This window comes from Phascolarctos cinereus, unplaced genomic scaffold (assembly GCF_003287225.1).
Source record: "Phascolarctos cinereus isolate Bilbo 61053 unplaced genomic scaffold, phaCin_HiC Scaffold_4;HRSCAF=312, whole genome shotgun sequence".
Lineage (NCBI taxonomy): Eukaryota > Metazoa > Chordata > Mammalia > Diprotodontia > Phascolarctidae > Phascolarctos > Phascolarctos cinereus.
The window spans coordinates 94135895-94150226 of NW_027555847.1; the positions used below are offsets into that span (position 1 = coordinate 94135895).

Consider the following 14332-nt stretch of genomic DNA (forward strand, 5'->3'; position numbering starts at 1 on the left):
TTTCCTGACCACCCTTCAACATTCCCAGTCTCTTTGCCGCCCCCCAAATTTCTTTGTTATCACCTGATCTGTGTATGCATTTTCCCTTTGAAGACCGTGAGCACAATTTCCAGGACTTATTTCATTTGTCTTTGCATCTCTAGTGCCTAAGACAGTGGGCTGAACTTAGAAAGTACTTAATAAATGCCTCCTGAAAGACTGGAAACCTACTTCATCAGGATCAAGTAGAGCATGGTTGTTGAACTAGACCCAGAATGAAGATGATGTAGAAGGACTGAATTAGAGAGGATCTGAAGTGGGTCCAGAGATGTAGTAGACTACAGGAGTGATGTGAAGAGGATCTATCTAGATAGCTTAAACTTTAAATGGAGACATTAACTGTTTCAGTGGTATGAAACAGATATAAGGGATCTGGAGAAATTGAAGAAAAGGGCATCCCATTCTGCCACTTTCTATTCCTACTCACTTGTCCCTAAAGAAAGTTGTGAGAGAAGATGAAGCTTTCATGAAAGGAGTATGAGTAAAGTATTATATTCAGAATCAGGATTCATTTAGAGTTAGGTGGTAGATGAAAAGAAAGACGATAAGATAAATAGGTACTTGGCTATGAGCAAATGGAAATTAATGTACAACACAGCTGAAGAAGAGAACAGAAAGGAGAAGAGGAGGAGAAGAAGTGTGGAATAGAGAGACAGTGAGATAGGTATCAATATTCAAGCAGAGTTATTAGCAAGGGTAAGAGTTGTGTTTCTACCTACTTCAGGGGTATGAAAAACAGGTATGATAAAAGCACTCAAACGGTTTAAGAGAAAAGAAGAAATGTGGTGAAGAATACAATAAGTAGAAGAGTGGGAGAAATCAACCAAGGAAAAACTACATCTCTACATCTACTGAACAGAGGAGAAAAGCAGATACTGTCTTTCACCACATAACCACTGCCACCGCACAACTGTCACACCGTTTTTCACTCCAAAAATTGGTTTATAACTTTTCATTGCATAATCATCATATAGTATAATTCTGTTCATCAAGTCGCTTAAAAGGTGAACAGAGCAGCAATGTATTCACCAGTGGTATATGGATATGCATTTATCTCTTGTGCACTGTAAGCCATGAACCTAGAATTCTCAGCACACACATGTTGTCAGTATATTTCTGAAAGCCGACTTTCGTGGTTTGTTTAGAATGCTATAGTTCCAAGAGTACTGTGACTCAACCCAATGAACAGCCATTAAACGCAAGGTGAGCAGGCGAAGCTGCCATGACTAAGTCATGTGATATGTAAGACTTGCCATCTTCCCAGTTTCCCAATTATATTTACAAGTACTCCATGCATCCTAATCTTGCACCAAATAGTTTGATAATGAATGATTTTTAAGTAACACCAGCACAATTTTTTTTAAAAAAGGCTTCACATAATGATTGCAGCCCACTTTCTTGCCAAAAAAAAAAAGTTGGTATAGAATCTACAATGATTATGCAATGAAATACAACAAATACACAAACACTTCATTCGTAGGTGCAACCTAAAATCTTTGTGGTAGATTATCACACAAAGGCAAAGTTTTATTAATATTAAAAGATAAGACTGGAGTTTAGTCAAACCAATCAAACAAAAATTTATCATCCAATGATTATCAATTCAGACTGAGTTCTTGCTAGAAGTATGGTGTTGTCAGGAATCATAAGAATATGACACTATCCTTGGTAATACACAATTTATAGTTTAGTAGAGCACGTAAGACAAAAAAAAATACCTATATGGCAAGGCAGCATGTGAAAATATAATAAGAGAGTTAATGCTGAGATACGGTACTACAAAGTAAGGATGTATTACATGTAGCTAAGTCTCAGAGGAGGAACTGGAAAGGCACATATAAGAAAATACACATGCACTAATATAGAGATACCCACTGTTAGTCCAGGCCAGAGTTTTCTGAGACTCTTGTATAATGAAGCCTCAGCAAACCTCAACCATGGTTGGGTTCCCAAGTAGTCTGGCCCCTGTAGAGGCGGGGGTGGGGAAGGGAGGAAAAGGGAAAAGGAAGAAGGGAAATGAGAAGATGTCAGCGAATCTCAGACTTTACAATTATTCATTTTACAAAAGAACTCACTATATAGTTCCTTTAACTAGTAAAGAAATCTTTTTTTAAAAAAAGGATTTCACTTACATAAATCCTTTGAAGAATACAGTTACTGTAAACAAAATACACTTATAATTAATCTAACCCTTTAAGAGTTGTGAAAATCTCCTAATAAGCACCATCTCATTTGACCCTTGCAACAATGTTAAAAGAATTTTCATTTTACAGATGAGAAAAATGAGGCTTAACAAGATTTTGACTCACCCATGATAATACAGTCCTTACAGTATTTAAGTATCAGAGACCATAAAAAACCTAACGTCTCTACTAACTACAAGGCCATCACTCTTTCCAATATACCACACTGCTTCTCAATTAAAAAGCTAATGTAAACAATGAAATCACTTCTTAGTTTTTAGTCCCAAGAGAAAAGAAGAGCATCATGGGCATTCAAAGAACAGATTATCCTCTTATCATTTTTACTTAGCTTTAACATTATTTCTTAAATTGGACACAAAGATGAGGCTCAGCGGTAACAACTGTTCTGCTTCCTCGTCTTATAAAGCAATTAAATAAGCAGGGTTGACAGCAAGATATTCTTCTTTGTGGCTAAACAAAGATTGACTGTGCCATAAATATTACGAAAAAAGAAAATTATAATCACAAGAACCACACAGAATTCTTCTGGTATGCTGTCATTGTACAGGACAAAGTTTTATTACTCTTAGAAGGCAATGTGGCTAGAGTTCAGCCACCATAAAAACACAATCATTCTAAGAATGTTAGCTGGGTATTTATAAACACAATAGAATAAAACAAACAACAGAAGATTCTAACATATGCAACTACATTATATATACACATATTCTGGGGTATATAAATTAAACAATTACATAACTGGACGCCACCCCGCTGAAGTGACATATTAGATAAGCCACATTTTTCTCTGTAAGTGCCATGATAATAACAGCAAGTAGCTATAAAAAATTTAGGTTTGCAATGAGCTTTACAAGCATTGTCTCATTTCATCCTCAACAACCCTCTGAAATAGAAATTATTATTATCACCATTTTACAGATGAAATGGAACAGTGGACTGAGGGCTGGACCTGAATCGAGGAAGACCTGAGCTCAAATGTGACCTCAGACAGTTAATAATGTGTCAACCAAATATAGGTCAAGCCCAAAAGGTAAGTATTTTAAAAGCAGAGTATGGTATTTAAGTTGACAGAATTTACACATTCTTTCAAAAATTAAATGTGACAGCTCAAAGTTAGAATACTCAAAGAAAAATTTTGGGAGAGGGGTGGAATTCTGTCATTAACAAAATTAGAGGATTAAAAATTATCTTTCCTTTTAAGTTCTTACCTTATTGGCTCTGAGTTGCTTGTAGATGTCTGTCTGTTGCCTTATTCGATACTCCAAGTCAGAGACCTGAGCCTGAAGCCATGTCCATCGACATATAATTGCTGCCCTTTCCAATGCCCACTGCCACTCTGCTGTAGGGTACCTGGAAAAAGAAAACACAATACAACTTTAAACTTAATGATAAACTACTTTAATTTCTTGACCTATTATTTTTATATAATTTTCATTTCCTGTTATATTTTCCCTAAGGCCATCCTTTCTAAAACACCCACACATCAATCCAAAACAACAACAAAGCCTGACATGATGTGCAGTGTGCCACACTCACAGGCCTCCATTTCTACAAAGAATAGTATATTTTCACATCTTTTCTTCATACCAACTAGGTCATCACAATTATACAATGCTCATTAAATTTTTTTTCCGTTGTATTTATGTTGTTGCAGTTAAGTATTTTGTTTTCCTGGTTTTGCTTACTTTACTTTGTAGCAGTTCATATAAGTAATTCCTATCCTTTTTACTATTAATCATATTCATTATTTCTTACAGCACATTAATATTCCAATATTAATATACTGTAAGTTAGCCATTTCCTAACTGATGGGCGTCTACTTAGTTTCTAGTTCTTTGTTTCAACAAAAAATTCTGCTGTAACTGACGTACAGACTTTTTTGTTGTCACCAATTTTCTTGGGGTATAATGCCTAACAGTGGAATCTCTGAGTAATTCCAAACTGCTTTCCAGAACAGCTGGACTAATTCACAGCTTTATCAAAAGTGCATTAGCGTAACTATCCTTCTATAACCATTCTCATGTTATTAATATCATCATGTTTGCCAATTTGCTGAGTCCAAGGTGAAACCTCACTTCTTCTAATTTATATTCCTTTTTATTAGTGATTGGCAATATTCTTTAATATAGGTTTGTTTGTTTTTTTTTGTTTTTAGGCAATTGGGGTTAAGTGACTTGCCCAGGGTCACACAGCTAGTAAGTGTCAAGTGTTTGGTCTGAGGCCGGATTTGAACTCAGGTCCTCCTGACTTCAGGGCCAGTGCTATATCCACTACGCCAACTAGCTGCCCCCTGTAGTTGTTAATACTTTGCAATTCTCTTAAGAACTGTTTGTAGATGTTCTTTGACCACTTATCCATTGAGGAATGGCTTTTGCCTCATATATTTATATATTTTAACAGAAATGAAAAAAAGTATACTAATTGTAGAATGCTATACATGTAATACGTGGTCAGTAAATATTGGTCATTGAAGTCTTTAGTAAGAATTTAAGTATAAATGTAACTTCAATACTTAATGCTTAATACCATAAACAAGGCCCATTATTATTACTGATAGTCACCTCTTGGTTGCAAAACCACAGAGAGATCCACATAGTCAAGGAAATAAACACCATTATCCTTGAAGTAAGTACAGTGATTCAAAAGATTAACTGAAAATCCTAAGACCTAGGGTGCCAGCCTAGTCCAGGCGAAAACAAGTTACTTAAAGCTTTACCAAGTCACTTAAGTTTTCTTTGCTTTGGGCTCTGTGGTAGGCGCTTCAGGGAATACAAAAAATTTAATTAAACACAGACCTTGTCCTCAAGGAATTTCTAGCATAAAAACTGTAGAAAGTTTTAGTTCTACAAATGTATTCTGTTTAACAAATATTTGTAATTATAGTGAAGCATTTTTTCCTGTATGAATATAGGGAAGGTTTTTATTTTCTTCGTAAAGAAAGCAATCTCCACAATGGTTTTTATCTGCTGAGATAAAATTCTGAAGGTATAAAACATAAGTGATTTTTAAAACCAGGTGTGGCAATTCCTTTCTTTACCTGAGTTTGTGTAATAACAATAATGCAAATTTTATACTGACTACAATCAAAGAATTAAGAACTATCAGATATACCTACATTTAAAAAAAGAACATCTTCAGTGGAAATCTATGAATTATAGAATTCAGTGCTTCTAAAAACCTTGTAAATAATTTAGTAAAACTCTTTTATTTTACAGATGAAGAAGTGAGGCCTGGCTAGGAGTGTACCAAAACCAAGACTGAATTCTGAATGACAAGAGATAATAAATGCTACAGACAGGCTCAAAGTAGTGTATAAATAGTAAGATTTCATAGGAAGTAGTGAGATATGAACTAGATCTTGAAGGAAAAAAAAACTAAAAGGCACAGGACACAAAGAGGTTGATCATAAACAAAGGCTCAGAGGGAAGAATTCACTTGGAATTCAGAAAAAAAGATTAATTTAGCAGGTTTCATGTATGGTAGTACAAGCAGGTAAGATTCTTAGGCTGAATTCAGTCTGTGGAAGGCCCTCTATGCCAGGCTCAGAAACTGAGGTTTTATCCTACATAGATGAGTTACTTATACAAAAATTAATATGCAATACTATACTAGGGAGACTGGAACAAAGAATATGCTGGAAAGGTAGAGAGGGAGGGTCAATTTCAAGATTTCCAGCCAGGTAAGAGAATGAAATTTCCAGACAGAAAGGGGGAAAGCAGGAGAAGATCTAGATTTATAGAAATGTTATTTACATTTTAACAAAAATGGACTACTTGCTGTTGCCTTTGCACATGCTGTCCCCTATACCTCAAATGATCTCCCTTCCTCATTTGTTTCTTGGAACTCCTATTTTCCCTTCAAGGCTCAGTTAATGTCCTCTTCTTTAAGAAGCCACTGTCAGTACTATTCTTTCGCCCAAAATTATTTGACACTTGTATATATTTGTCTGTTGGCAGGTTGTTCACCCTAAAAGAATATACGGTTCCAGAAGGCAAGTATTATTTAACTTTCTTTCTGTATATCCTCGGTGCTTGGTACATAGAAGGTACTTTAGTAAGCACATGCTGCCTTTAAATTAATTCATAAATTAGGTCTTTTAAAAAATGCTGAATGAAGTTACAGGAAGATATGTAAATGGAGATGTCCAATCAAGAACTAGAGAGGCAGCGCTAAAGCTTGCTACTGAGGCTAGGCCTGAAGTTGTGGAATAGTGGATCATATGTGTGCAAGAGGATACTGGATCTATAAACTTTATCAGTGTGGCCTTTTTCTAGGTATTTTTGTTTTGTTGGTTTTTAAAAAAATTAGTATTTCATAAGTATCACAGTGATCAGGTCACCTATTTGTTGTCTGTCCTCATGTGATGATAAAACCATCTCCTTTTCACAATCATACACAGTTACAAAATCCACATAGTAAAATATTAATTTGTCAGGTTAAGAATTATAAGACCAACAAAAGTTAAGAGTCAAGAATTCCCAATTTTGAATCCTACCTAAATTTAAACCCTAACTTTTACCATTTGTATTGAACTTTTTTGTTGTTTAGTCATTTCAGTTGTGTCCAATTCTTCATGACCCCAATTTTTTTGAGTTTTCTTGGCAGAGATACACTGGAGTGGTTTGCAATTTCCTTCTCCAGTTCATTCTATATATGAGGAACTAAAGAAAATAAAGTAAAGTGACTTGCTCAGGGTCACACAGCTATTAAACGTCTGAGGCCAAATTTGAACTCATGAAGATGAGTCTATGAAGATGAGTCTTCCCGATTCCAAACCCAGTGCTCTTTCTACTGTGCCACCTACTTGACTTTTTGGTCAGCTATATTTAAAAATACACAAGATGGTGTTGGAATGAATTCAAAATGAAAATGCTATAAAGTTACTGTTCACTTAAAGAGTAGCCTTGATTAAACTAAATGAGGAAGTAGGGACAAAATTTATTATTTTCTAAGAGTTTAAATAAAGTGTAATTTTGTGAAAATGTTTTCAGTATGGCAACCTTTATCATGATAAAAGGAATAATAAAAAGTAGATCAGAAGAGGAAAGACAGAGTAAAACAGTAGATAAGAGATCTTGCCTTGAAGTCAGAGGATGACCTGGGTTGTAGGATCATACCTTAGGTTTTAAGTCACTGAAAACTTTCAGTAGTCTCAGGAAACTCTCTCAGAATTTAAGCTAGACAAGAACTGCAAATCTGCACTGGCCAAGGGAGTTTCCACACCCAGGAGTTCTCTACATCAGTGAAATCATAGGTCCAGACCAGAATAAAAGGGAGGGAGGTAAAAATAAGAGAGAACAGTGGATAATATACAAAGAATGAAATGATGAAAAACATAAGCTCTATAACGAAATCCTAATGGCTAAAAATCAGCATGAAGGTTCATATTAAAAATTGAGGGAAAGAGTCAACATTTTAGAGACTGTAGGAACTAAGCTAAAACAAATAACAAGAAAAATATGTGAACAAACTCTGGCAAAGATTAGGCAAAACTATCTCACTGTAGATGATATGTCTATTTACTTAGCAAACAGTAGAGAGTCAACTAAAAAATGAATATGTATAGCTTTAGTAAAGTATCAAGATACAATATAAAGCCAGGAAAAAAGACAGTGTTTCTGAATATTGCAAATACAACTGGGAAGAAGTGATAGAAAAAGAATTAGTATTTAAAATTTTAAAAGGTTCATTTAGTATCTGGAGCTGATGTACTAAGGTATACACAGGACTCATATAACTAATAACTTACAAAACAAAATTTGAGGAGGAATGGAATGTATCTGTAATTACTCAAATTATTTTATAAATAGATAACTACCAAAACCAAAAATGGGAAAAAAGTTCATGAAAAGAGTAAACAAGGAGCAGGTAGGTGGTGCAGTGGATAGAGCACTGGCCCTGAAGTCAGGAGGACCTGAGTTCAAATCCGGCCTCAGACCAAACACCGGACACTTACTAGCTGTGTGCCCTGCAAGTCATTTAACCCCAACTGCCTAAAAAGCAAAAAAAAAAAAAGTAAACAAGACTTCACAGGAAATACATAGCATAGTATTTCTTTTTTTTGGCTAAGTAATGGGGTTGAGTGACTGGCCCAGGGTCACTCAGCTAGTAAGTATCAAGTGTCTGAGGTTGCATCTGAACTCAGGTCCTCCTGCCTCCTGGGCTGGTGCTCTATCCACTGCACCACCTAGCTGCCCCCACTGCATTTCTATACCTCAAACTATATTATAAAGCTAGTTGTCAAAAGTATTTAGTACTGGATACAAAAAAGGAAAGCTGCTTAATGGAACACTAAATAAACAAGACCCCAAAACAAAGGTATACAGAGCTCAGTATTCTATAAACTCCAAAAACATCAATTGCTGGGTAAATAACTCACTACTGGACAAGAATTACTAGGCTAATCGGAAAGGAGTCTGGCAGAAATTAGGTTAGATTACATCTTTTTGTTGACACTGAGTCTCAGTATCTTATCCAGACTTGAAGTGTATCACAGTATGATCCCACCACTAATCAGCACAAGAGCTTCTGACTTGTTTTGTTTCTGCTGAGGACCAGTTCTGTCTTCCATGGCAATCTAGTGGCATCTTAATAGTGTCATTTGATACTGGCACAAGGCTGGGGCAGCTATGTAGCGCAGTAAGGGGCAGCTAGGTAGCACAGTGAATAGAGCACCAGCCTTGAAGTCAGGAGGACCCAAGTTCAGATGTGACCTCAGACGAAACACTTGACACTAGCTGTGTGACCCTGGGCAAATCACCAGAGTTGCCACAGCTTTCCTTCCAAGGAGCAACTGTCTTTTAATTTCATGGCTGCAATCACTATCTGCAGTGATCTTTGAGTCTAAGAATATAAAATCTGACATTGCTTCCATTTCTTCTCCCTCTATTTGCAAGGAAGTGATAGGACCCAGTTGCCAAGATCTTAGGGTTTTTTTTTGATGCTAAACTTCAAGTGAGCTTTTACACTCTTCTTTTTCACTCTTATTAAAGGCTTAATTCTTCTTAATTTTTTGACATTCATCAGAGTGGTATCATTGGCATGTCTAAGATGGTTGATATTTCTCCCAGCAACTTTAATTCCTGCTTTTGATTCTTTCAGTGACAGAGTTGTAAACTAGTTTAATTGTTTAAGAAAAGAATTTTTAATCACAGAAGTTGCTAAACTGTTTATGCTCTTTGATACTGGGTATACACCTCAAAAACTTTTCATCTATGAAGTGTGCGGTAGGGAAAAGAACCACACATACATGGAAAATTAAATACAAAATATGTACAAATTTCTAGAGGGAGAATACTATCAGTTGGGGTGACAAAGACAAGCTTCCCATAGGATTTAGCTCTCTAGCTGAACTTTAAAAGAAATCAGGAATTGCAGGGGCTGTGGTGAGGACAGGACACATTCCAAGAATAGGAGAAAGTATGTATAAAGGCACAAAGAGGGAAAATAGTGGAAATACTGCATTTTTGGGGACAAGTTGGCCAGTCAGGCAGGAACATACAAAGCTTGGAATGTTTGACTGGAGACAGAATAAAAGGCTTTAAAGTCCTTTAAACTGACTGGAGGCCCAGAATGGTAAAGTTATTTATGGTCTAGAATCTGGGTCTTCTGTCTTCTAGTCACCCAGAATCCAAAAGAAGTTTAAAAACCCCTGAACAAACACCTGCCTTGAGCTCACTTGGTGGCTGCCAGCCATGCTACTAGCAACAAAGCTGCAGGAGCTGACCCCCAGGGCTCCTGGCTGGAGAACTCCCCCCTCCGAGAGCCTCAGAGACAAAACTGGAAATTGAGCCTGGCTGTAGCAGCACCAGTACAGCTACACTTTGTATTTCTGAGACAGAAAACTGAGAAACAGAGGGAACCAGACAAGAAAAGATATATGTGGGGGAGTGGGGAGGCGCTATGTAGGCCTGTGTGATACTTATTAAAGCCTGAGGGGAAAAAGCCCAGCATCCACCTAGGGCTAGTTCTGTTCCCATCCAAAGTCACTAGGGGCAGAGATTTAGGGTGATGAACTGAGAATTGATAAACAGTGTGGAAGGAGACCTAGATACTTTCAGATGGAGTGCCTAAGGAAACAAACAGAGTGGAGTGAGTCAGAGACCAGAAAGTTATAGGGGAAAATAAGGGTAGGGGGTGTGGGAGGGGAACAAATTGCAATCACTAAAGATCTCAGGTGGAAGAAAACTTAAAGACCTTGAGCCTAAGCAGATAAATCAACAGAAAAAAACATTAACAGTAGGAAATATGACCTTCAGATTTAGTAAACAAGTTCAGTTCTGGTCTCAATAAATAAATACTATAAAATAAAGGAAAATAATTTGATACTTGATGAAACAGAGGAGAATTGGAGAAAAATATGGAACCACAATATTCCTGAGTGAATTAGAAGAGAATGAGAATCATGAGACCAGCATCTATGACTACAGAAGAGAAATAATTGTAGAACAGAAAAACTTGAAATCTGTGATGGCCAAGTCTCATCAAAGAAAAAAGAAGATAACTCAACTGGAATGCAAATACATAAGTGAAAGAAAATCTAGAAGAAGAAAAGCAAAAAGCAATAGATTAAAAGAAAACATACTTTCAATTCAAGCAAAACATTTGTCTTACAGACAGGATGCACAGAGACAACCTAAGTCTCCCAGAACATAAGACAAAAAACTGGAATGTCGTAATGCAAGAAATAATGAAAGAAAACTGTTCAGAACTTCTGAACACAGAAAAGAAATTCCAATCGAAAGAATGCATAGATGCCTCCAGAAAGACCCAAGGCTACAAACTCTCAGATATATAGTGCTTAAATTAAAAAACTCAATTCAGAAATAACAAATTTTACAAGCTACCAGAAGAAACATCTTTAAAGACAATAGAAAGGAAATTTGAATAACATAAGACTACTATGCACCCATCAGAAAACACAGGAGGGAATGGAATGTTTTCCAAAGAGTAAATGAAGAGTAATGGTGAGCTCAGGATGCAGCCCAAGGTCATGACCTATCTTGCAAAACTGAGCTTAACCATAGATGAAAAGAGATACAAAAATAACAACAAAATCAGAGAAGCAAAAATAGAAAGGTAAATCTCATTGCAAATAACTAGAAAATGCATAAAATATCTGGGGATTGACCTACTAAAACACACAAAAACTTGTCCAGATTGAATTACAAAGTGTTCCTTAAAAAAATAAAGAACTTAAATAACTGGTGGAAGATTCAAAGCTCATAACTAGGCTATGCCAACATAACAAGGATACCACCAAACACTATCAAAGGTAATACTAAAGACAGTATTAGCAAAGTTAATTTACTCATTTAATGCTATGTTGATCAAATTACCAAAGGGACTTTAAGGAACTTAATAAAATAACAAAACTCATTTGGAAAAACAAAAAATCTAGAATATCAAGTGAAATGATGAAAAGGCGAGAGGAAGGGAGAAGAGCACTTCTAGACCTCAAACTATATTATAAAACCTTCTGGTACCGGTTTAAAAAAAAAAAACTCAATAAACCACTGTTTGACATAGTGAAAACATAAATTACCCAGGAATAAATTTCTTATTTGATAAAAACTGCTGGGAAAACTTGAAAGCAGTCTAAGAGAAATTAGGCTCAGACCAACATCTTACACCACTGTCCACAAAACATTCAAAATGGATACATGACCTTAATATTAAAGATTGTACTATTAAATAGAAGATCAGATCACATACTTCTCATAGCTATGGGCAGCAGATGTATTTCTAACCAAACAAGACTTTTAGGCAATTACAAAAGATCAATAATTTTGATTATGTGAAACTGAAAAGCTTCTCCACAGACAAAATCAACAGACACAGGATAAGAAAGGAAGTTGGTGGGAAACAGGACTTTACATTCTCTTGCTGTTCATGTTTAACTTCCATCTTCCACTGTGCCCTCTTCCTGGCTAACATTCATCTGTCAGAGGGAAGAAGATTAGTGAAACAGGCCTTTCTATCTGTCCATCTGCTCATGTCAACTGCTCCACCTTCTCATGCTGCACCTGCCCCTAACCCAATATCCAATTTCCTCTGGGAAGAGGAGTGGCAAGCTCCACTCATGAACATTCTCAAGCATAGTCATACCCTTCATATCCCAGTGATTCTGAATCCTTGTAGATCACCATCCAAATACCATTCCCCATCCCTAAACATCTGATTCATTATTTCCTTTCTCCTCTACCCTCCAACCCGAAAGTCCTTCCACTGTGCTCCTTACCTTATCCTAAATGTTTTCCTCTTCCACTCCTTCTGTCTACTAGCTTTTACTGGAAACCGGCTTCCCCCAGATGACACAGACTCCCTGGTCACTCTTTGCACTACTGGTTGCACCTTTACTCATTCTCGCTGGCAACTTGGTTGAGGTGGAGAAATTGGGGTACTCCTCGCTCCCCATTGCCACTTCCAGATTCTTCCCCTACCTCCATCACTCAGTAACCTCTCCTGCTTTGAGGGTGATGCTATGCATATCTACCACAAAATCAAGATCTTGGTAGCTGCTGCCTACAGACCTACAAGTTACTCGCTTTCCTTCCTCAATGAGTTTGGAACATGGTTCAAACTTTCCCTTTCCTCCCTAATTCCTGCCCTCACATTTTGGGGGCAGCTAGATAACACAGTGGATAGAGTGCCAGGCCTGGAGTCCAGAGGACCTGAGTTCAAATCCAGTCTCAAATCCAGGCTGTGTGACCTCAGGCAAGTCATTTAACCCTGTTTGCCTTAGTTTCTTCATCTGCAAAATAGAGATAATGATAGCACCTCTCTGTCAGGGTAATTGTGAGGATAAAATGAGATAACTGTAAAGTGCTATTAAGCACTATATAAATTTTAGCTGTTATTAATTTTAGGGGACTTGTCAAACAATTATTCTCTCTCTATCCACTCAGTTCCTCAATTTACTCAATTCCTATGGCCCACCCCTCCCCCCATCCCATCAATGATAAACATGGTCATATTCTTAATCTTCTCAAGTTGCCTAGGCAACTTTTGCTCCACGTTTTGCTGGGAAGGTTAGGCCAAGAAAATTTTGTTCAAGACAGCACACACTGTTAATAATATTGACTGTCATAAAAGGTAACAAAGTACTTTCTGAAAGAGATACATGAGAATGCTTTAGCAACTATCAGATGCTAAGGTTGATGTATAGCTAAGTAAAAACAAAACAAAATAAAACCTTAGCATGTAGTACATTATAAAACTACAGGCAGCCCTCTTTACTTCTAGGGATTAAATTTTTAGTAATTAGCATTCATGTTGCTCAATTAATTACAATCTCATTAACCTCTAAATATAATGACAGCTAGTGATGGCTAATCTGGGCAGCCCACTGAAAAGCAGAGATAGTCATCTTGCCAACAAAAGTTCGTATAGCCAAAGCTATGGTTTTTCCAGTAGCAATGAATGAGTGTGAGATTTAGACTGTTAAGCAAAGCAGAACACTGCAGAATCAGTGCTTTCAAACTGCAATGCTGCAGAAGACTTTTGAGAGTGCCTTGGACAGTAAGGCGATCAAATCAGTCAATATTTAAAGAGATTAATTCAGGCTATTCACTGTAAAGTCAAACACTGAAGCTGAAATACTTTGGCCCCATAATGAAAAGATGGGATTCCCCGGAAAAGACCCTGATGTTGGGAAAGACTGAAGGCCAAAGGAAGAGGGGACAGCAGAGGATGAGATGGATAGATAATGTCATGGAAAACAATGAAAATGAACTTGATGGACTTTGAGAGACAGTGCAGGATAAAAGGGCCTGGAGTGCTATGGTCCATGGGGTCACAAAGAGCAGAACATGACTGAACAACTCAACATACTGACAGCTGGGAGGCAGCACATAACTTAGAAGCAGTTAACAAAGTCATCACTCACTGCTTCATAGCCCCATTATCTTGATTTTTTGGCCTCCTGGACAGCATCAATCCAGTTCCTCTCATAGGTTCCTTATATTGCTTGATTAAGGAGCCGATTAAGAGCTTGATAAAATGAGCAAAGTGGGGAAAGAAAAAAGGGAACTAGGTAAGATACCTTCTGTCAATGGAATAATGATACCTTCTGTATGCATGGCAATCTG

At 36.9% G+C, this 14332-nt stretch overlaps 1 protein-coding gene across 3 annotated transcripts in view; it reads right to left on the bottom strand.

The window, feature by feature from the left end:
• Positions 1–14332, bottom strand: part of LOC110217054 (KAT8 regulatory NSL complex subunit 1-like) — a 174817-nt gene that overhangs the window by 109200 nt on the left and 51285 nt on the right. For 2 of the 3 annotated variants that reach the window (XM_020999204.2, XM_020999203.2), the window contains exons 2-3: positions 3452–3593; positions 1915–2004 (exon numbers count right to left, since the gene is read on the bottom strand). In XM_020999204.2, the coding sequence (XP_020854863.1) occupies positions 1915–2004; positions 3452–3593 (232 nt within the window). The remainder of the gene's footprint in view (positions 1–1914; positions 2005–3451; positions 3594–14332) is intronic. The other variant, XM_020999205.2, reaches the window with a different exon arrangement.